Consider the following 22,131-nt stretch of genomic DNA (forward strand, 5'->3'; position numbering starts at 1 on the left):
CTTGGCTGTTTGCATTTGAAATTTTTCTATTGTCTCTTCTTTGAGATACAAGGTCATAGAAAATCATATTTTATACAACACTGTAGGATGAAATGGTAAGGTAAAGGTAGCATTTTAACAAATATTTAGGCTGCATTCATATAACATCAAGCCAAACCATAACTTGCTTTGCATGGTAAGCCAAAACCAAAGATACATTTTGGTTAATCATGTTATATGAACCAATCCTTACATCTGAGATTATGGTATTTTCACACACCCTCACTCCTCCCCCATTACTGATGTTCAGTTAGGCAATGCCCACAGAAATGCCCACAATGTCACAAAAATGACATCCGTTCTGAGGTGTCATACTGCCAAATACATATTGCACCCTAATGTCTGATGCAAGCAAGTATGTTGCAAGATTTTCAGCATTGCACACATTTCACTATAGACTTTATTCCCCCCCCATACACTGATTCAGATCAGCCTTCCTTGCCTTCATTTTCTCTAAAAATGGACAAAGTGGCAACAACAATTTTTAGTTTACTTTATTGTCGAAATTAAATGCCATTTTCAGTGTACATTATAACTATAAAAATAAAACAGAAACACATATCCTTCACATTCTATACAATTGAACTGAAAACCCCTGAATATTGCAATATACAGTAGAATTCAATAGAGTTACTGCCTATTTGTCCTTGTTTTTATTATCCTGTACCATCTGCCAGATGGTAATAGTTCAAAAAAAGGATGAGATGGATCTTTAAGAACGTTTTGAACTTTCTTAAGGCAGCAGGAGCTATAAAGCTTTTCCAAAGAGGGGAGAGGGCAACCAATGATCCTCTGGGCAATATAAACCCTCTGGAGTGCTTTCCTATCTGCCACTGTGCAATTGGCAAACCATACAGAGGTGCAGTAAGTTAAAATACTCTCTATGGTGCAGCATAGAAGGTCACCAGCAGTTTTTCATTCAGTTGTTGTTTCCCTAGAAGTCTCAGGTAGTATAATCTCTGCTGGGCCCTTTTGACCAGGGCTGCAATGTAAGTGCCCCAGGTCAGGTCCTCTTTTATAGTCACTGGGGCTTGAAATAAACGGACGGTATAATGTCAAAACCTGATGAAACGGCAGGATCTGCCACCTCCACCTTCTCCCCAAAGAAAACTGAGGAATCTTGAAAACAGGATCTATTGTAAGTACAAGAATGGGAAAGAAATTCTAAATCAATGTATTTTAAAGTAGGCAACTAAGAGATGTGGACTTCAACTTCTAGAATTCCCCAGCCAGCATACATTGCCAACTTTGTCCAGTTTCTAAATAAAAGTAGTGCTTGTGACTTATTTCCCTTTGTGACTGTGGTTCTTTTAAACTTTATTTGACTCTAAGCTACAGATGACAAGGGAATCCTGCAATCAGACCTAGCCCGTTCCTTCCGCAGGATGTGCCCCAGGGACTGTTTCTCTTGCTGAGTGTGTCGAAGAGTATCGGGACAGCATCCTTCAGCAATGAGTCAAAACAAAAGCAAGCTAAATTGTCCACGTAGCTGTTCTATTTCATGCCAATTGAAGGAGAGGCAAAGGCAGTTAACACTTCAACAGCAGAGAAATCCTAGTCTCCTGCCATCTCTCCACGTCAAACATAGAAGCGAAGCTGTGGCTGGGTCAATGCTCCCGAGACCGACATCCACGTCGTCATTGGCCCTAATCCTCTGGGTCCTCACAAAACGTGGGACACACAGTTATCGAGCCGGCGGTGCTTTAAAATGCAGGTCACCAGAAGAGGCGGAGGAGTCAGACCGGCTCATTTTTCCCTTTCCCTGGGTCCTGGTCCTCTCTCCCCCCCCCCCCCTCCCCGCGCATTGGGTTCTCTTGCTCCATTGCAACCTTCACGAAGAATGCCGGAATCAGAAGCACCGCTAGGGAAGACAAACTTGGCCTGTTCCTTCTCCGGGAAACCCTGCTCCAAACTCCGTGTATCGTCTGAACTTGGAACACTCGGTGCAAACAGAGAAAGCGAGGGGCTCCCCGCACTTCTCGAGCTACGAGCGCAAGCGGCTCCCGCCCGCTTTCCCTCTTTTCGCCCTCCGGGATGCTTTCCGCCGGATGGTGTCACCGCAAAACTGTCCCCCAGACGGCATGGGGCAGCTTTAAGGGGAACACCAGTTGTCGTGGAACCCGGAAGTGTCCCGACGGACGTGGAGAGCGCAGCCCCTTTGACCCTCGGCGGCGCCTTTCTGTTGGGCTGACCCTGAAAATGAGGGTCTCGGCGGCGGGTGGTCCGGAGCTCTGCGGTTTGTGAGGCGCCTGGGAAGAGCGGCTTTTGACCATGGAGGGCTGATGCGGAAACGGACTCGGCGGGCAGAAGAAGAGCCGGAGGCTGCTTGGGCAGAGACTTACTCAGGAGACAGATGTGAAGACGCCAAGCAGGAACACGCATCCGGACGCGTGTCAGGCTCGAAGTTCAACGGGAAAGAGGCGTGGGGTCTCATCCCCAGAAATACAAAGCTGCAGCTTCTGGGACCTGCTTCGGGGGGCGACGCCGAATTTCGGGGTTCGCGTGGAAGCCAGTCCTTGAAAGGTACAAGGTGGTTTGCATGTTTTCTTCTGTGCACTGGGAACGTCTGAGAATATATTGCCGCTTTAATGAGGAATGTTCTGTTGTCGTGGACCGTAAAAATAGAAATTATGGATGAAGTGTGGGTAGGTTTTGTTTCTTGACAAGCTGCGGTTAAGTGACTTGAAAGGTATTGCTAAGTCATGTTATGACATTGGGACAAGTGAAACAGACGATGCACGTAGTGGAAACTTTTTTGTTTTGGACAGACACAACTGGGGCAGTAGTGTTACTGGTAAAGTTATATATTTTACAGTATTTCTTTAAATATTTGCTTTCTTGCAATCAGACAAGATTATGATCATTTATGTGTAGAATACACATTTATTCAAAATACATCAGTATTGATGCCCTATTGTATTTTGCACTTAAAGTCTACTTGTATGAGCAAACAGGTTACAGAAAGTACTAACATTTAATTTGCTGCACATTTCACTCCAAGTTAAAGAGTTAAATCGTTGACTGAGTTAAAAAACATAACCAAAATGCAGAAATTTAGTTTTGGCTTAACATGATGTGTGGAAGAAGACATGCTGGTTGCAATCCTTTTAATTTCAGCCTCATTTCCTAAAAGTCATTGTTTGATGGATATGATTGTGTATGTGTGGGTGTATGTATTGTAGTTGTGTGCTGGATATATACATATAATAGCAATATCTTTACTATCATTTAGCTGATAATAAAAGCCACAGATTTCCTTGTTTTTTTTTCTACTTTTTAATACCTACTTATATATTGCATTACATTTTCAGGTACATTGATTACCTACCTACCTGTTAGAATACAGTATAGCATTTAAATCCATGAGCTTTTGTTTAATACTTGTGAACCACAGCTAATCCTAAATTATTATGTATACTAAAGTTATAATGTTTTCTTAAAAGGCTCTTGTGAATAAAGGCACAATGCTGGAATCCTATGTAACTCCAATTCTAATGAGTTATGTGAATCGTTATATCAAGAATTTGAAGCCCTCCGATTTACAGCTGTCACTCTGGGGAGGAGATGTAGTTCTCAGCAAACTTGAGCTAAAACTTGATGTTCTTGAGCAGGTATGTTGTTATTGTAATTATTTTGATTAAATATTAAAACTTTATCCTAAACTATGTTATTAATTATAATAGTCTGAGAATATTATATTATAATATATATTATATATAATAACTATATGATATAATTTAATATTTCAGGTGTCTTTGTTATGTTGATAAATACTGTACGTATCTAAATACATGCAATAATTTTGGAAGGATTTCAATTAAATTAAGCAAATTATCAAAATATTGAAATAGGCTTATATGAATAAGCTTTCTTTGATAATTAATGTCAAATACTATGTAACTTTTAAAACCTAATTCTGTTAAAATATTCTAAATTAACATTTTGTACATTGAAGCTATATTGTAAAGTACTTTATTGTAAAGCAGGGGTCACCAACCTTTTGGACCTCAGGGACCACCAAACTCATAATTTTAAATCCCGCGGACCACTAATATGAATTTTGACTGAGGGTGGCTTGCTAATGTTGGTGGAAAAGTCAGTCCCATTTTTCAGAGCTGCAGTAGTCACAGGACTACTGTCTACAAGAATACTGACTTTGGTCATCCTGGAGCAGCTGATCCTTCACCCGGGTGCACCGGCCTGCCATGGACTGGAGGAGCTGCTCCAGAATGACCAAAGGGCCAGTCTTGTGACTACTGCAGCCCTGGAATATGGGACCAACTTTCCCACCAACGTCAGCAAGCCACCTCGGGCGGATTTCCCTCTCCTGCTGTTGGTCTTACCTTGCAGTTCCAGCTTGCGTGGCTCTACTCAAGGTAAGGTTTGCGCTTAGCTGAAGGGGGAAGAACAGCAGGTGGGCGGGCCATGTGAGTGGCGCAGCCTTGTGTTGCCTCACAGCCTGGATTAAGTGCTTTTGGGGGGACATTACTCTGCGGACCATCAAAATTTTCTCGTGGACCACCAGTGGTTCCCGGCCCATCGGTTGTGACCACTACTGTAAAGTACTTTAGCTACTAATATTTATTTTTCATTGCTGATTTGAACTGGTTATTGTTAAAACTTACATTTGAATCAATGGTGGTTATCAAACAATTTGCTATAAATTCAGAAGTTTTCATAAGTCAGCATAAACCTCTCACATAATATATTGTAGATTAAAATTGCAATTACAAATATAACTTATTGTCTGGGTTGTCAGCTTTAATTGCTGGGTTATATTTACTATTTCATGTTTAATTATTAATACTGAGGAATAGTAGTTCTTCAGTTGTTTTAGTAAATGTATTTTCTTCTTTGACATACACATAAATTTTGCTTTATCAGTGTATCTTATACTTCTAAGAATTTAGCTCTCATGTAGAAATCTTATTTCTCATAGGGATGATATCAATAAGGCAGAAACGGTGCTTTTCTATGTCTTCTTTATTTAGTCTCTTAGTCCAGCAAAGAATGCAGATCCATAGATATATGAATTTATGCTTTAGAGCAAATATCATATATTGAGAGATGAGTTGTGGTTTGTAGTTCCTTGTGCCTACGTAGAATGTCTAACATATTATTCTAAAATACTTGAAAGATTACATTAAATGGGATTATTTTCTGAAAGATGCTGTGTATTTTAATAGCCATTCATCAGCAAAATCATGGTAGCTGTTCATAATATATTTCATATTTTGTAAGCTATTCATTTTTACTGTCAAATCTTCAAGTTTCAATTATAAAATCGAAACTTTCAGTGGAATTGTGAATTCTCTGGAATCCTGTTCTTTATTTTGAATGGGAAAACATATTGTAGCAAATTATTTGGCATGTGTGAATATTGTTAGCTGTTAAAAAAGAAATAAGCTGAACTAAGTTGTGATAATTGTAAGTAGGTGTTCAAGCAACTCATTTCATTTAAATTAGTTTGTAATAGCAAACTCAGTCATCTCATGTACTTTATTTTCAAGGAGCTGAAATTGCCGTTTACCTTTTTAAGTGGACACATTCATGAACTGCGTATTCATGTACCATGGACAAAACTTGGTTCAGAACCAGTCGTGATTACAATCAATACAATGGAGTGCATCTTGAAGTTAAAGGATGGAGTCCAGGTAATAACTGGCAAGCCTAAATAAAATAAGACAGTGTGAACTGAGTCATATAACATCTTAACATTGTTAGTTGTTATTAAAAGTACTTTGTGTTAATGTTATGTGTAGAATTTTAGAAAACTCTTTATAATTTTTGTGAAATTATGATTGAAAGTTCAGGGAAATTATGTTTTCCCTCAAAGCTGTTGATACCTCTTTTTTGCTGAACTGGAGATAGGTTGGGGATTGAGGATGACATGACCAGTCTAATTCCTTCAGTTTTAACCAGCTAGCGCTCTGGATCTTTTTATTTGTTAGGAAAAGATACAGAAATAGCATCTTTGATTTAATATCATTTGATCCTTTTGTACCATTGCTTGAATTCCATGTAAATCTTCTTGACTTGGAATTTATAGTCTAGTAACTGGATATTCTGATTTGATGTTGAACATAATGGTTAGGAAGCATGTGGAACTTGAGTTGTCAAGGTTTTCTTGGCAAACACCACAATTGGAAATGTCACAAGCAGAGATTTAAGGATTCAAATGTTGATAAGTTTATTGCAAAACTGTATTCACTATGAAAGAATTTCAGCAATTGCTATATGTCAGATTAAGCTCTGCTTATAGTGAAATCAAGTTTCAAATTCCTGAAGCATTTTTCCTGAATGCTCCAAATGAGATCATGTGACCACAAGGTGGGGGGATAGGGCTAAGTGACCAGTCACAAGTCAAGGACTACCAGCACTTAATTTTCCAGATTTGCTGCTCCTGGTCCAAAATTTGCTTAAGGAGCATATTCTGAATCATCTTCTGGTTCCCTACCTACATGCATCATATTTGCAGAAACTGAAGAGAGTAAATTAATGACAAAATGTCTTTGTGAAACTATCTCAATGGAATTTTCTGCCCTAAAATTTACTAAAGGCAAACTGCTTTTATAAGATTTTTCTTTAATTTATCAATTATACATCTATCACTGGTTGGCCTCTACAGCTTGTTGGCCAAAGAATCAGTTCTTTGTTTTCATATTTGAACAATACGTTTCAGTGTGGTATAAAACTTAAATCCATCTAAGGCTAAAAAGGCCATAACTTTCATGCTTTGTTATGATCCAGCAGCTGGCCACCATTGGGAACAGAAAAATGAACCAAGTTTGATCTTGTTCTGTCCTGCTACATATTTTGTAATATTCTAAATCGGGTATCAAACTCAAGGCCTGGGGACCGGATCCAGCCTATGGGGTGCTTAGATCTGGCCCTGGAAATAGCGAAGGACCGGCCCACGGTGCCTCTGCCAGGAAAATGGAGTTTGTGAGGACTGCATGCGCCCCCCCCCAAGCTCCGTTTTTGCTGGCAGAGGGTTGCAAGAGACCATCAGAGCCGAAAACAGAGCTCGGGAGCCTCTTTTTGCTGGCAGAACACTCAGGCCACCCCAGGCGCTCCCAACACAAGTGATGTCATGCCCCCCCAACCTCCCCCACAAGGTCAAACACAACCCTGATGCGGCTGTCAATGAAATCAAGTTTGACACCCCTGTGTTAGACTTTTTCCTTTAAACAGAGGAACCTGGAGTCTGTATGTGGTATAATTACAGATAAGGCATTTATGTATGTATATACCCTCTTTGTGGAAGGCTGCCTTAGCATCTCTCTCAACAAAACTCTAGGGTGTCCATAAAAGATGCATTGGTTTTGTTGCCAACAGCATTTTCTGATTTGGAAAATATTTTGTTGCTGTCCTCTATGCCAGATAGGTGTATCTCAGGAATCTCTGTTACCATGTTAATAAAAGAGAGACTTATTATCCAATCTTAATGTTCCCCTTGGTTGTTTAATAAATTTATGGATAAACATATAAAGCAAGCTTGAATTGACTAATGAGTTTAATTAATTGGCTTGTATTGACTAATGAGTTTTGACTAATGATAATTTGTTAATTATGAATGCATGTATACTTTTATATGAAGATGAATTTTGGTTTGACTAAAGACCCAAATTATTTATAACAAATGTTAGCATAGACAAATCGTATGATGCAATGAATGGATGTGAAAATTAATATTTTAAAGAGAGAAATGGTTGGTTCAATAGGGAAGAAGGATTGCAAATTATACCTAAATAGCAAAAAAACCTGGAGGAAGTAGATTTTGTATGCCTGGGTAGAAAGTTCATTAAATGTAAGAAAATGAATATAGACATTATATCTACAAATGCAGATTGGAGAGTAGTATGAAAAAATAATATTAAGAGAAGCAGAAATAACAAAAAAGACCCATAAGAGTATGCTTTTGTACTGTTGGTTATTTATTTGGCTACACAATTTGCACATTGTAACTCTGGTTGTTAAAGCAGGATTAAAACCAAAACCCCTAATCAAAAAGATAAAGACAAGAAGAAGAAAAGCATAACATAAACAAGTCACAGTCATTCGATTTCCAGCCTTTAAATAGCCTGGATCATTGCCTGGGGGGAAGCCATGTCTTCAAAGTCTTACTGGAGGCAACCGGATTGGGGCCATGTGAATCTTGTTGGGTAATGAATGCTGTTCCAAAGCATGAATGTTACAACAGAGAAGACACACCTTTTAAGTTCCATCAGATAAGAATATTTCATACCATCTCATACAATGATAATGTCTCTTGCAGGTATATGGTCCTACAAGTAACTTGGCCCTGGCCATAGGTGATAATTGGCACCATGTTATATAGGAGCAATAGTTGGAGATGACAGAAGAAATGTAAAAATAAATTGAATTCAATGGGAATAAGTTACTTAAATTGTGTGTGGAAAAACAAGAAGAGTTAAGGTCAAGGAAGAATGGGTGTGTAATGAATGTGAATTAAATACAGTTGACTTATCAATAAGAAAGGGGTTGAGAAGATTTGGTCATACAAAGACAATAAATGAGGTTTGAATTATTAAGTTATAATGAAAGGTTAAGAAGAAAGGAAATAATGAAAAATACAGCTGGAAAGAGGTTAAAGAAGATTAAATAATGGCAGGCAATATATGAAGTGGAATATGAAGTGATGGAAGCAAAATGTACAACCAAAGAGAATAGAGTGATGGACATGTATGTATATCGTTTCTTACAAATATATTTTGTTCTTTCTCTTTTAGATGATTTATATTTATTTGTCACTTGTAGGGATGTTATTTAAGCATTGGCTCCCGAGAGTGATAACCTATATTTTAAGCCTATTTATTTTCCTTCAATCATTCTTGTTACATTTCTATGATCATCTTGTAAAATGTACAAGGGAACCTAAGCTCTGTATAGAATGCCTTGCAATATAATCTATGTTTATTGAAAAATAAGGATTTTCTCAAGATAAAGAATGCAGAAGTGCATCGTTACTCGTCTTAATATAATGTTGCTTATTTTTATATATTTGTATTTTTAAAATATATACTATAATGAAAACCTTGTTTTTTTAAAGAAGCCTGGTCCTAGTTATGCCACCCATGTATTACTTTATAGTTTTTAAAAATAAAACATCCAGAACACTAAGTATTTTTTTTTACAGTGCTAAGGTAGAAGTTTTGAGGCCAGATGTCCCATAAGAAACACATTTTAGAAGCAGCAAATTACAACTAATTATAGAAGCTGCAGAAACAGATTTGTAACACATGATATTGTGCAACCCAGAACTAATATTTGATATTGGACCATGCAGATGGCTACTGCTGGAATGATCAGGTTTCCTGCTTGCGTGGTATTTGAAACTTGAATTTTGTGGGGCATATAGCAAAAGGTCAAATGTCACAAATGTAAAGCACTCTCAAAACAAGTATTTGTTACAGATGTTTAAGAACCTATGGCAAGAAAGGCATTTTGAAAATTACAACTGACATTTGGACAAATTATTCCATAGCATGCGGACCCGTGGAGAGTAACATTGGACTTGTGCCAATGATAGGATTTATCTTTGCTTTCATTTATATTTTTTGCAATCATTTTTTCTTTTCTTTTCATTTCTATTTAGAAGTTTAAGGAATTTAGGTAATTAGCTTCCAACCTTTCTCTTTAAACTGCTCCATATATATCTTTAAGAGCTTATTTCTTTTGATATCCTATTAATACTGTAGGAGATTATACGTTTTAAAGTAATTTGTACGTTTAGGTGATATATAGCTCCATGTCCTGACAGAATATGCCATCTGATCCAATCTATATTGATGTTAGTTATTGTAGATTATTTGATTAGTTTTTAAATCTATAAACTGTTCCTTTTTTTAATCCTTGTATTTTATCTTGGTCAGTAATATTGCGCTGAGAAACAAATTGAAAATAGTAGATTTTGCAAAAGTAGGATGAATACATTTATAAATTGCTTTTTGTATATGTATAGTTTCCCATTATACAATGTGACAATTTTATAATAGGCAATTATTAAAGATTAAAAGGAAAGAAAGCCTTCACTTTAAATCCAATCAAAATAATGCCATAATCCATCAAGTAATTTTTGTAGTGTACTGCTGAAAAAAAAGCCCATCTTCCTATGTCCATCAATTTCTGTTACTAAGAGGACATATATCAAATATAAGTACACTTTAAAAGGAATTGCTTGGAGACAGAATAACAATATATACAGTCACAAATAAAAACTTTTTAACTATTTCCATTTTGAATTGTGTGTTTCAGAAAAGAATATTGAAGAATTGAAATAAATCTTTAAAATAAAAGTTATATATAATTTGATACATCTTTTGGTTAAAAGCTTACAGTAAGTTCCTGCTTATATACCTTGTTGGCCAAAATATGGATATGTAAGAATGAATGATACAAAGAATGCCACCTGGTGGGATGCAGAAAGTAACTCTTTTCTGCCCTTGGCTCTTGTAGCATTTTACAAGGCCCTGCATATGTCTCCAATATTTCCATTATTGTGAGAATTATTTAGTGCTATTTATTTTATTTTACTCTATCCAATAATCAAAATTTTCTGAATGAATGACAAAAAAAAACATTAATTCTTTAAAAAACATTTAAAAAGCAGGAACAAGTAAATTGTAAAAACAGTACCTATGTTTTCTATTTCTAGGTACGCACAGAACTTGTAAGCCAGTAAACTTAAAATTTGAAGATAACAATGATCAAAACATAATAACTGGAGAATGTTTTCAGATGAAACAAAAGGATTACTCAGACATGTATCAAGAACGTGTAGAACATTCTATGGAAGAAAAAGATTGTCTTTTAGAGTAGATTTACAGTAGACAACTAAAAGTGGCATAAAATATGATCCAACAAAAGAAAAACAAACAAAATCAACAGCAGAAACCAAACAAAATTAAAGGAGGAAAAAGGGAGAAAAAAGCCTAATTCAAAGTATAATTATATGTTTAGGTCTTTAGAAACAAAATTTGAAACACATGTGAAAATTAAATTTTTCAGGAATGTGACTTCACTTTTAAAAGTGAGGAAATTACATATCTTAAGAGCAGCATGAAAGCAGATAAAAGAAAGCCTTCTGGACTTTTGGAACAATATATTTTGGTTATGTTAATTTTTAAACAAGTCTTATGCCTTATCATATTTGGCATGATCTGATTTAAATTACTTGTTTAGCCTAGTAAACAAAGATTGTACTGCTATGATACCTGTACTAATAGCAATGTAGTCATGCTTATACTGTAAATATCTTTTTTTAATGTGTGGCAATTACAAGAGGAATTTTGAGGTCAATTATTCTGTTTTTATCTTTTTATTATGTTAAAAATATGGTGAACTAAAAATTCAATTTTTAAATTTTTTTTATTGGTTTTTAAAAACAAACATAAACAAAACATAAAAACATCAGGCTATCTTCCATAAGTGTACAGTGTGCCAGTTGGTTTACAAATTGTTTTGTGCTTCCATTTCGTAGTCTTCAATTACAATTACATTACATATAATCTCATATTGTCAATCAAAAATTAAATACCTTAGTATCATTATTAATCAATCATTTGACTATACTTCTATTTATTCATGTTTTACAAGATAACCATAATTTATTTAATTATTTTATAACAGTTCATATTATCATCCCAAATCTATCCTAAAATCATTTTGTAGATATAATAAGAAAGAACTACATCTTTATGTATTATTTTCTAAAAATCTACATATTTCATTACTGTACTTTATTGTCTAACCATTGATAGAAAAGATCCCAAATTTTATAAAATTGTTTATCCTCTTGTTCTCTACTTTCAAATGTCAATCTACTCATTTCAGCACATTCCAATATTTTCTTAATGATTTCCTCCTGTGATGATATTTTCTCATTTTTCCAGTTTTTAGCAAATACAATCCTAGCCGCTTTTAATACATTTACAATCAAGTATTTCAAGTCTTTACTATATATTTCAGGTAAAATTCCCAATAAAAGTATCTCTGGCTTCAAGTTTATATGTTTTTTCATCATTTTTTCCAACCACATGTGGATTTTAATCCAGTATTTTTTAGCATCCGCACAAGTCCACCACATATGGTAATATGAGCCAGGTGTTTGATGACATTTCCAACATTTTTTGGATTTATTCTTGAACATACTTGCTATTCTTGTGGGGGGGAAATGCCACCTGTAAAACATCTTATACAAATTTTCTTTATATGCTGTTGACATTGTCATTTTATAATTTTGAGACCACAATTTTTGCCATTTCTCTAAATCCCCCAAGCAATCATTGTTTCTTTAACTTGTTGTTCTTCTAGTTTAATTTCTAATAGATATCCATACAATTTTTTAATCAGCTTTTCATCAGTACCTGTCAAAATCTTATCTAAGTCAGTCAGTTTATCATAGAAACCTTCTGTTTTAGAATCTTTATCATACCTTGAATGTATTTGCGCATATGAAAACCAATTCATCTTTATACCTTGTTCCTCTAGTTTTTGCACAGATTTAAGTTCACCCTTTTCATTCAGTATTTCACCATATCTAACTGTTTGTTCCTTTTTGTATATTATAGGATACGAGAATGCTTCAATAGTCGATAACCAGACTGGAATTTTCAAATAACATTGTCTTTTAATCTTCTCCCAGTTTAACCACAGAGACTCCCATATATAATGTCTTCTAAAATGCCCCTGTGTTTTAGTTCCTTTGTACCATAAAAAAGCATGCCACCCCAACAACAAATCATGTCCTTCTAATGTCAACAATCTAGCATTTCTTAGTGTTATCCATTCCTTAACCCACATCAGATTTGTAGCTTGGTAGTACAATTCCCAATTAGGCAAACCAAATCCTCCTCTAATTCTAGCATCTTGCAAAAGTTTTAACTTTATTCTCGCTTTCTTACCTTGCCATATATACACAATTTTATTTAAATCTTCAAAATAGTCTTTTCCAAGCCTAATTGGAATTGTTTGAAACAAATATAAAATTCTGGGTAATCATCTTGATTGTTGAGATTCTCCCTATTAATGAGAGTTGTAAGTTTTCCCATTTGGCCAAATCTAGCGCTGTCTGCTGTTTAAGTTTAATATGATTATTTTCTTCTAATGTACTACATCTTGCTGTCAAATATATCCCCAAGTACTTGATCTTATTCGTGACTTGAATTTTCAATAGGTCTGCCAGTTCTTCCTTTTGTCTTAATAGCATATTCTTTGTCAAAATCTTTGTCTTATCTTTATTTATTTTCAAACCATCCACCTTTCCACATGTCTCTATCTTTTCTATCAATTTTGATGCTGTTTTTAAAGGGTCTTCTAAAATGAAAACCAGATCATCTGCAAATGCTTGCAGCTTAACTTCTTCCTTTTTGATTTTCATTCCTTTTATATTATTTTCATCTCTAATATTTCTGTTTAACACTTCCAAAGTTAACACAAACAACAAAGGTGATAGTGGGCACCCTTGTCTTGTTCCTTTTCTTATATTAATAGAGTCTGTCAGTTCTCCCTCTATCATTACTTTTGCCGTTTGCTTATAGTTTATAGCTTCTATTGCTTGAATAAATTTTCTAGCAAAACCCATCTGTTCCAGCTGTAATAACATGAATCGCCAATTCACATTATCAAATGCCTTCTGTGCATCTAGAAATATCAGAGCCATTTGTCTTTCAGGATGTGCCTCATAGTATTGCAAGGTGTCCAAGATTACTTTCATATTGTCTTTAATTTGTCTCTTTGGTAAAAATCCATTTTGATCAGAATGGATAAAATTATTTAAATATTTTTTAAGTCTTTCTGCCAATATTGAAGCAAAGATTTTGTAATCTGCATTTAGTAGAGAAATAGGTCTATAGTTCTTAATTTGTAATGGGTCGGCCTCCTCTTTTGGAATAAGTGTAATATAGGCTTCTGACCATGATTTAGGTATCTTCTTCTTTAACATAACTTCATTCATAACTCCTAGCAATGGAAGATTCAACGATTCTTGTAATGTTTTATAAAATTCTGCTGGAAGTCCATCTGGACCTGGTGCCTTTCCATTATTTTGCTTCTTGAGTGCTTCAGTTAACTCCATCATTGTTATATTGCTTTCTAACATTTTTTCAGTCTCTTTAGGTATCTGAGGTAAATTAGCATTCTGTAAGTGCTGCTTGACTCTTTCTTCATCAGTATTCTCTTGCATATATAATTTCCCATAGAAGTCTCGAATGATTTCCTTCTTCTGTTCGCTACCATGGCAAACTTGGCCTTGGTCATCTATTAATTGCAATATTTTCCTTGATTCTTTCTCCTTTGTATGCTAACCATCTACCTGGTTTGTTTGCGTCTTCAAAGTAGTTCTGTTTAGCACCTCTGATTTTCGGTGCTAATTCTTCTTTTTCTATTACACCCATTTTGTGTTTAATTATATCCATTTTTAGCTTGATATCCTTTTTCTGTGGCATTTTCTGTAGCTCTTTTTCAAGTCTTTTATGCTCATCCTCTAGGGCCTTAGAGGCTAGCCTTTTCATAGTATTCCTTTTCCTTGTATAGTCTATTATCAAGCCTCTAACATATGCCTTCATTGTATCCCATACATTCTGAATTGATGTATCTTCTTTTTTGTTTTCTCTAAAGAAAAAGGCCAATTCTTTCTCCATCCACTGTGTGAAGTCTTTTTCCTTTAAAATAGTATTATTTAACGTCCATCTAGATCTTCTTTTTTGTCCTTTCTATTTAATTGTCATTGGATTGTGATCTGCCCAAGTACTTGTTTCAATATTTATTTCTTGAATGTTAGACATTAATTCTGTTGACATCCATATCATATCTATTCTGGACCATGATAAGTGTCTATTTGAATAGAAGGCGTATTGTTTAGTTTTAGCATTTCTTTCTCTCCATGTATCTTTTAAGCTTATTTCATCTACCATTTTAAAAAAAGATTTAGGGAGAGTCTTTCTGTTTTGCTTTGTTGTTTTCTGTGCTGTATAGTCCAATTTGTTGTCTACAATTCCATTAAAATCTCCCATCATAACTATATTAGCATAGTCCAGTTCAATTATTTTCATATGTAGTTTTTTGTAGAATTCTTCTTGTTTGTCATTCGGAGCATAAATTGCAATCAGGAGTGTTTTCATATTATTGTCCATTATTTCCACCATTAGTACTCTTCCATGATCATCAGTATAGATCAATTTTGCTGGGGTGGTCTTTTTAATATATAAAACCACTCATCTTTTCTTACATTGGGTCAAGGAAGTAAATATTTTCCCTAATTTTGGCTGTACCAACAATTGTTCATATTGTTTTTTAATATGCACTTGTAGACAGATTATATCAAATTTTAATTTCTCCAATTTATGAAAGGTTTTCCTTCTTTTAATGGCTGAGTTAAGTCCATTTATATTAATTGTAATCATTTTTTTCTCTTCCATGGTTATATTTTATAGTTAGGTTTAGCAGCTCTCGTAGATCTTAATTCACATTGTTCTTTGGCTTCCACCTTTCCACCTACTGCACCTTCTTCTTTTTCAGTTGCCATTTGGCAATCCTCTTGGAATTCAATTAATGAAATCTCTTTTTCTGCCTCTTCCTCTTTCCTTCCAAAAAATTCTGTATAAAATAATTTCGCTTTCTCAATTGAGTCAATTCTGTGTCTCTGTTCTTGCCATGTGAACATTAAACCTTCTGGAATCCGCCATCTATAAGTTACCTCTTTTTTAAGTAGCATTTTAGTCAGGAATCGGTATTCTCTTCTCATCTCTCTCACTCTTCTGGGTATTTGTTTCAGGACCACAATCTCCTTGTCTTTGTATTTCAGTGTTTTCTCTCTTGCCACTTGCAATATTTGCATTTTAATGGCTTTCTTTGTAAATCTTATGTGAACTTCTCTTGGTAAGCTATTTCTCATCGCATATCTTGTGAAAACTCGATAAACCTCATCTATTCCATCCATCATCTTCTCTTGAGTTATTTCCAAAGCTTCATCCAGTATTTCTATCATTATCTCAGCTAGGTTTTGTCCTTTTATTTCCTCTACGTTTTGGAATCTAAGAATTCTGATCTATCCATCTCCCATCTCAATGTACCACTTTTATCTTGTTCAACCACCATTAATCTATTATCAATATTTAGAAGAACCTGAAGATTTTGAATTGCTTAAAATGAGTAGGAAATTTACAGCTCCTGGTTCTTCAACTTCTACTTCTTCCTCTCCACCATCTGGAGGACAACGTTCAATACAGTCAATGTTACAGCAAGAAAAACAACAGGAAAAAATGACTCTGCAGATGATTATGCAAGGAATTCAAAATATTCAAGCAAGATCAGAGAATATTGAAAAGAGAATAGAGACATTGAACATAGAACAGAGAACATTGAACAAAGAACTGAGAACATTGAACAAAGAACAGGGAAAACCGATGAAAAAGTGGAGAACATCCAACAAATGATGTTGAAGTATGATGAGAGATTCTAAAAAATTGAAGAAGATAAACTAAAAATTCAATTTTAGTATTGCAGGCATATACTTAGTTCCCTTGTGGTGAATTATGTGTAGTTTCTTTGCTTCCCTTTGTTTCGGCTAATTAAAATTCTGAAGATTGCTCATCCATGATCCAACAACAAGTGGCTCAATTAAGTTTCTCTATTCCTTACTATCAGGAGAATCATTTATAGCAGGGCTTCTTAACCTGGAGTCAATGGATAGATTTCATGGGTTCACGTATTTGCATAGGGAAAAAAAATCAGAATTTTACTTTCAGTAAATTCTAACTGAAATGTAGGCTTTTGTTCAATAATGAATATAAACAGCCAAGTAGTTAGTAGCCTCTAAACTCCATAAATGTTAATCCCATTATCTAAAATTATTTGAATTATTTTTAAATATTTTGATAATTATATTTGAGCTGCTAAGCTCACTAATGAATTGTCATTTGTTGTTCAGTCACTAAGTTATGTCCGACTCTTTGTGACCCCATAGACCCTAGCATGCCAGCCTCGCCTCTGTCATCTGTGGAAGTCTGCCCAAATCCATGCCCACTGTGTCGATGACACTATCTAACCATTTCATCCTCTGCTGTCCCCTTTTCCCTTTGCCTTCCATCTTTCCCAACATCTGGGTCTTTTCCAATGAGTTCTGTCTTCTCATTTAGTGGCCAAACTATTTGAGCTTCAGCTTCAGTATCTGTCCTTCCAAAAGGATTCAGGGTTGATTTCCTTTAGGATTGATTGATTAGATCTCCTTGCAGTCCAAGGGACTCTCAAGAATCTTCTCCAACAACAGTTTGAAAGCATCAATTCTTCGGTGCAGACTTTGGGTGGCAAGATTATGTCTCTACTTTTTAATATCCTGTCTAGGTTTGCCATAGCTTTCCTCCCAAGGAGCAAGCGTCTTAATTTCGTGGCTGCAGTCGCCATCTGCAGTGAACTTGGAACCTAAGAAAACAAAATCTGACATTGCTTCCATTTCTGTATTTTAAAAAATGTTAAACTACATTTAGGGCTTTCACTGAATCCTAAATCTAAAAGCATATTTTAAAGCAGAATCACAAAAAGCATCCTGGTCCATTTTAGCAATTTATATTGCTGAATTATAGCCAAGTAAGCTTAATGTTGCATAGTATTGCTACTGACTTAACAGTTAACTCTGATTAAGGCTGGTGGGAAGGGAATTCATGCTTCAGAAGAGAAGTAATGGAATATTTTTGCAGCCTGTATTCCATCAGTGACTTCACTGTTTAATGAAATATATTTTATTTATTTCCCTTTTGATAAGGAATCCCTAATGGTATTGCATTTAATGCATCTCTCCTTAGTTGGATAGTTCTAGTGTTTTGGAGAATAATTAGTATGCAATTCTTAATCCCAACATCATTTTTAACACATTGTTGGGCCATAGATCATGCTGATGTAAACATCAGAATATTAGGAATTCCCAAATAATAAATTATTTTTAAAATGAATTTTCATTGCAAAATCAAATATTTTGCTTATCTATGTAGATTAGCGTATGACCCAATGTGCAATTGAGAAATACCAAGGCTATTTAAAAAAAGAGAATGGCAGGTAAACTGTCCTTGATTTGATGGCTTAGTTTTCTCCCAACTTGTTCAACTGTAATTTCACGCAGTTCTTTGTAGAGAAAACTGTCATGTCATTCTGTCATTTTCTGTAATGCTTCTTTTCTACATATTTATTTACATGAAAGGTTTTGTCCATGTTGCCTTTTATTGATTTTTAAGAAGCCACTTTTGGGAGAGAATGTAAAAGATTTTTGCAAATTTAAATTTATTTCTCTTGATGGAGAAAATTTTATGAAAGAGGTAGATTTTGCCATATGTCTTAACATTGCTTGAATTCCAGGCACTCGCATTCCTGAGGGAGCACATTCTGTAGTTAGATCCCCTCGACCCATAATGCTTTAGCTCCGGATCTCATGCATTTGTCAGGAATTCCTAAATGTCGTTGTCCCATAAAAGTGCAGCTGTCTTGTTGGGTCATGGAGATGTAGTTACAGATGTATTGGACCCTAATTAGTGTGTGTAATTTTTGTGTGTGTAACAGACATATTAAAGTACAGTATAGTGCAATATATTTATGATCAACTTTGCTAAATAATGATTCTACTAAAAGTATGTTCAGTGTCAGCGCTAACAGGATCACTTTCTGACTGTAACTGGAAAGCAGCCTAATCTTAGTTAAATAATTGAAATAAAATAAACACGTAACAGCAGGTGGCAGCACCTGGCTGACCTTGGCTAGGCTTGGAAGCTAAACTAGATTGGTTCTAATTGGTATTTGGATAGGGGACCTCGAAGCAGGGCTGTCATCTGGGAAGTTGAAAAAACATCCTAGAAGTCATTGGCAAACAACTTACGTATTGTTGCCAAGAAAACCACATGGATATTCTTTGAGGCCACTATGACTTGAGCTAAAATCTAGGTAGGCTTTACTTTATAGGAAGAAATATTTCTACAGAATAAAACAAACTACATTGTTAAACTATTTAGATTTAAAATCTTACTGTTTTAAATCAGATTTCAAGTTACAATCAAAAATATATTTTCTGGGTTATAAATTACACTCAGTGCAATAGAATTAATTTAGGACTAATTAGTCATTATAGATCTAAGTGTAGTATCAACTATTTTAGGAACTCAAATAGCTTACTCAAATGGAAGGATCAATGTAAATACCTTATAATATTTGTATGCCTTCAGCTATACTATTTAAGTTATTTGCAGAATAATCATTCTTAAACCTTGGGTTCCATCTTTAATTTAAGAATCTTGGCCAATAAGGCAATATTCCAGGAGTTAAAAATAATGCTCAATAGCACAAGCTGCTTCAGGGTTTTTTTCAAATAATTTTCTTTTCTCCCTGCAATATGAGTTTATCACTGAACCAAGCACATTAACTACAGCATCATTTTTTTTGCAGAATCACCTTCTGAAGTACCACCATTCTAAAGGGTAATCACTTAGGTTTTGTTTGTTGCTGTTGAGTCAATTTTGACTCATAGTAATTACACAAAAAGTCCATGGCAACATTTTTCAGAAGAATTTTGTCATTGCCTTCTTCTTAAGGCTGAGCGCTGGTTTTGTGTCCAAGGCAGAACTAAACTCATGGTTGTCTGGTTTCTAAATCTTTCTAATCCCTTAGTCATGGTACCAAACTGGCTGTCAGTGACTTATAGATAGTCCTCAAATTACAATCATTATGTTCAGCAATCATTCAAAGTTACAATGGTGCTGACTGAACAATGAATGATCCATAAAGTTTGGGGTTTTGCAGTGCCTCCAGGGTAACCTGAACAAAATTTGGCCAGTTAGCAACCAGCTCAAACGTGTGACCAGTTGCAGCATTCCATTGTCATGTGATTACCATTTGTGATCTTCCTGCTAACAAAGTCAATGGGAAAACCAGCAGGGAAGGTTTCAAGTAATATCCTCCCTTGGCATTTCTTCACTTGCATGCACCACATTTCCCCCCACCCCATTCACATGCACCCACATCCTCTTTCCTACTTGCACACATGCATGCTTGCGTGTACCTGGCACCCTCTTGCCTGGCATTCTCTGCTTGCATGCTCTCTGTGCCTTCTTTCCCTAGCCCACCTATTCTTGTCCCATGTCCTCCATCCCCACCCAAGTTGGATTAAACTACTCTTTGTGGCTGTCAACACATACCTTGATAAATTGTGCTTTTTAAAAAACATTTGTTCTGTAAAGATTTCTAGAGAGAAAAACAGAAGTTTCAATTCAAGCTTTATTTTTAAATTTCTTGGAATAATGCTGTGTATTTCTTTGCAGTACTTGTGAACATTTTTTAATGACTACCACATAGAATAACAGGTTGCTTTGGTATTGTAATGTTTCCAATAGGTATTATTCTATGATTTATCAGTTTTTGATATTTCTACCGGTATGGGGTAGTGGTCAATGTATCAGGCTAGAAACTGGAACATGATGAGTTCTAGTCTTGCCTTAGGCACAAAGCCAGCTGGATAACTTTGGTCCAGTTACTTTTTCTCACTCTAGGAAGGCAGCAATGGCAAACCATTTTTGAAAATTCTTGCCAAGAAAACTACAGGGACTTGTTCAAGCAATATCCAAGAATCAGACATGATTAAATGGAAGGGGAAAGACGTATCAAATGTAAACATTTTCTATCAATTTTCTCTTAAATTATAGAGTGGGGTAAATTTTACTGATTTTTTAAAGTCTTTCCACTGTAATGTACAGTAATTATTTGTTTAAAAAATTGCATATACTTTATCATAAAACCTTTTACTTCTTCTGCCTTGCTATTATTTTAATAGTAATTTACACATATGTCTTAATAGGCAACCTTGGTTCTGTATAAGCATTTCAAATTCTGCCATTTGTCTTTAAAACCCTCTGTTCTTAAGGCCACTTTTTATTCTTCCAGCAGTCTTTATAAATACATCAGCTGTTGTTAACTTTGGGCTTTGGCAGATAATTCTTTCTGTATCTTTAGCCTATTTCTTTTTCAAACGTGATTCTCATAGAGTTTTCTTTAGCAAGGTATATTGAGGTACAAGGAGTAGGAATATAAGAATTTCAACAGGTGAGCTGTTCTCAGTTTGGTACCAATTCAGCTCTGTGTATATTTAGGTGGAAATTGTCTGATTCCTCTATGCAGCTTTTCCACAAACTAGTAAACAGTCAGGTTTCTTCAGTGGTATTGGGGAAATTAGCAGCTGGTTGTTCACGTAACTGTCTCTTGAAACTTTATCAGTCTGGGAACCAACTTTTACAGCACCTGTCCTGTTCAGCATCTATAGAAAATTGCTGCGGAAGTCATGTGGGCCTTTAGAATCGGATGTTATTTGTTTGTGGATGTCGGAGATTTATTTGCTCTTTGTATCAAATTGTAAGGGAGTAATCACTACTACTAAGTATTTCTTAGATTTGATAATGGGCTAATTCAGAAAAATAGAAACAGAGGTGCTGCTGTCAGTAGAAAACTAGTTGGGATTGAAGTTCAGCCAATTTGGGTTGGTTTAGAGGTAGACCAGGTTAGGAAAGAGACATCACAAGAATTATATTTTATTGTTTTGGAATATACGGTAGTAACAGAATCTTGAAAGGCTGCAGAGTTCTTTATATCCTCACCTATATCAACCAGACGTCAGAGGATATTTTGGGTGTCTTTTTCACATTTTTCCAGAGTGAGTTAATGTGTCCTTCCCTTAAGAGCTCATCCATTCTTTCCTCAAGCTTATTTCTACATTATTTTACATGATTTTATGCTACTTTTAATTGACAAGTCATGTTTCTTGATCTTCAGCTATCAATAAATTCACAGAAGATGTTTGGGCAAGAAGTACATTTATAGTTACCAGTGCAAAAATTCCCAAGTCAGTCAAATTTGGCAACACTTGCATATACTTTGGTTCCATCTTGTTTTGACTACTTTAAGGGACTACCCTTGAAAATATTTGGAAGTTGCAATTGTTACAAAATACTGTATGGAATCTGGGCTGTTAACTATTGTCCGAACTGAAAAATGTGAATCAGTTGCCCATTGCTTACTTAACACAATTTAATGTTGGCCTGAGCC

At 35.2% G+C, this 22,131-nt stretch overlaps 1 protein-coding gene across 5 annotated transcripts in view; it reads left to right on the top strand.

The window, feature by feature from the left end:
* The first annotated feature begins 2,133 nt into the window (after positions 1–2,133).
* The window catches only part of VPS13B (vacuolar protein sorting 13 homolog B), a 308,832-nt gene continuing 288,834 nt past the window's right edge, over positions 2,134–22,131 (top strand). For 3 of the 5 annotated variants that reach the window (XM_026705911.2, XM_026705908.2, XM_026705909.2), the window contains exons 1-3: positions 2,134–2,562; positions 3,483–3,650; positions 5,550–5,693. In XM_026705911.2, the coding sequence (XP_026561696.2) occupies positions 3,504–3,650; positions 5,550–5,693 (291 nt within the window). In that variant the 5' untranslated portion in view covers positions 2,134–2,562; positions 3,483–3,503. Of the gene's footprint in view, positions 2,570–3,482; positions 3,651–5,549; positions 5,694–22,131 lie in introns of all 5 variants that reach the window. The other 2 variants (XM_087931542.1, XM_087931541.1) reach the window with 2 other exon arrangements.

This window comes from Pseudonaja textilis, chromosome 3, assembly GCF_049901715.1.
Source record: "Pseudonaja textilis isolate UNSWEBS1 chromosome 3, rPseTex1.2, whole genome shotgun sequence".
Classification (NCBI taxonomy): domain Eukaryota; kingdom Metazoa; phylum Chordata; class Lepidosauria; order Squamata; family Elapidae; genus Pseudonaja; species Pseudonaja textilis.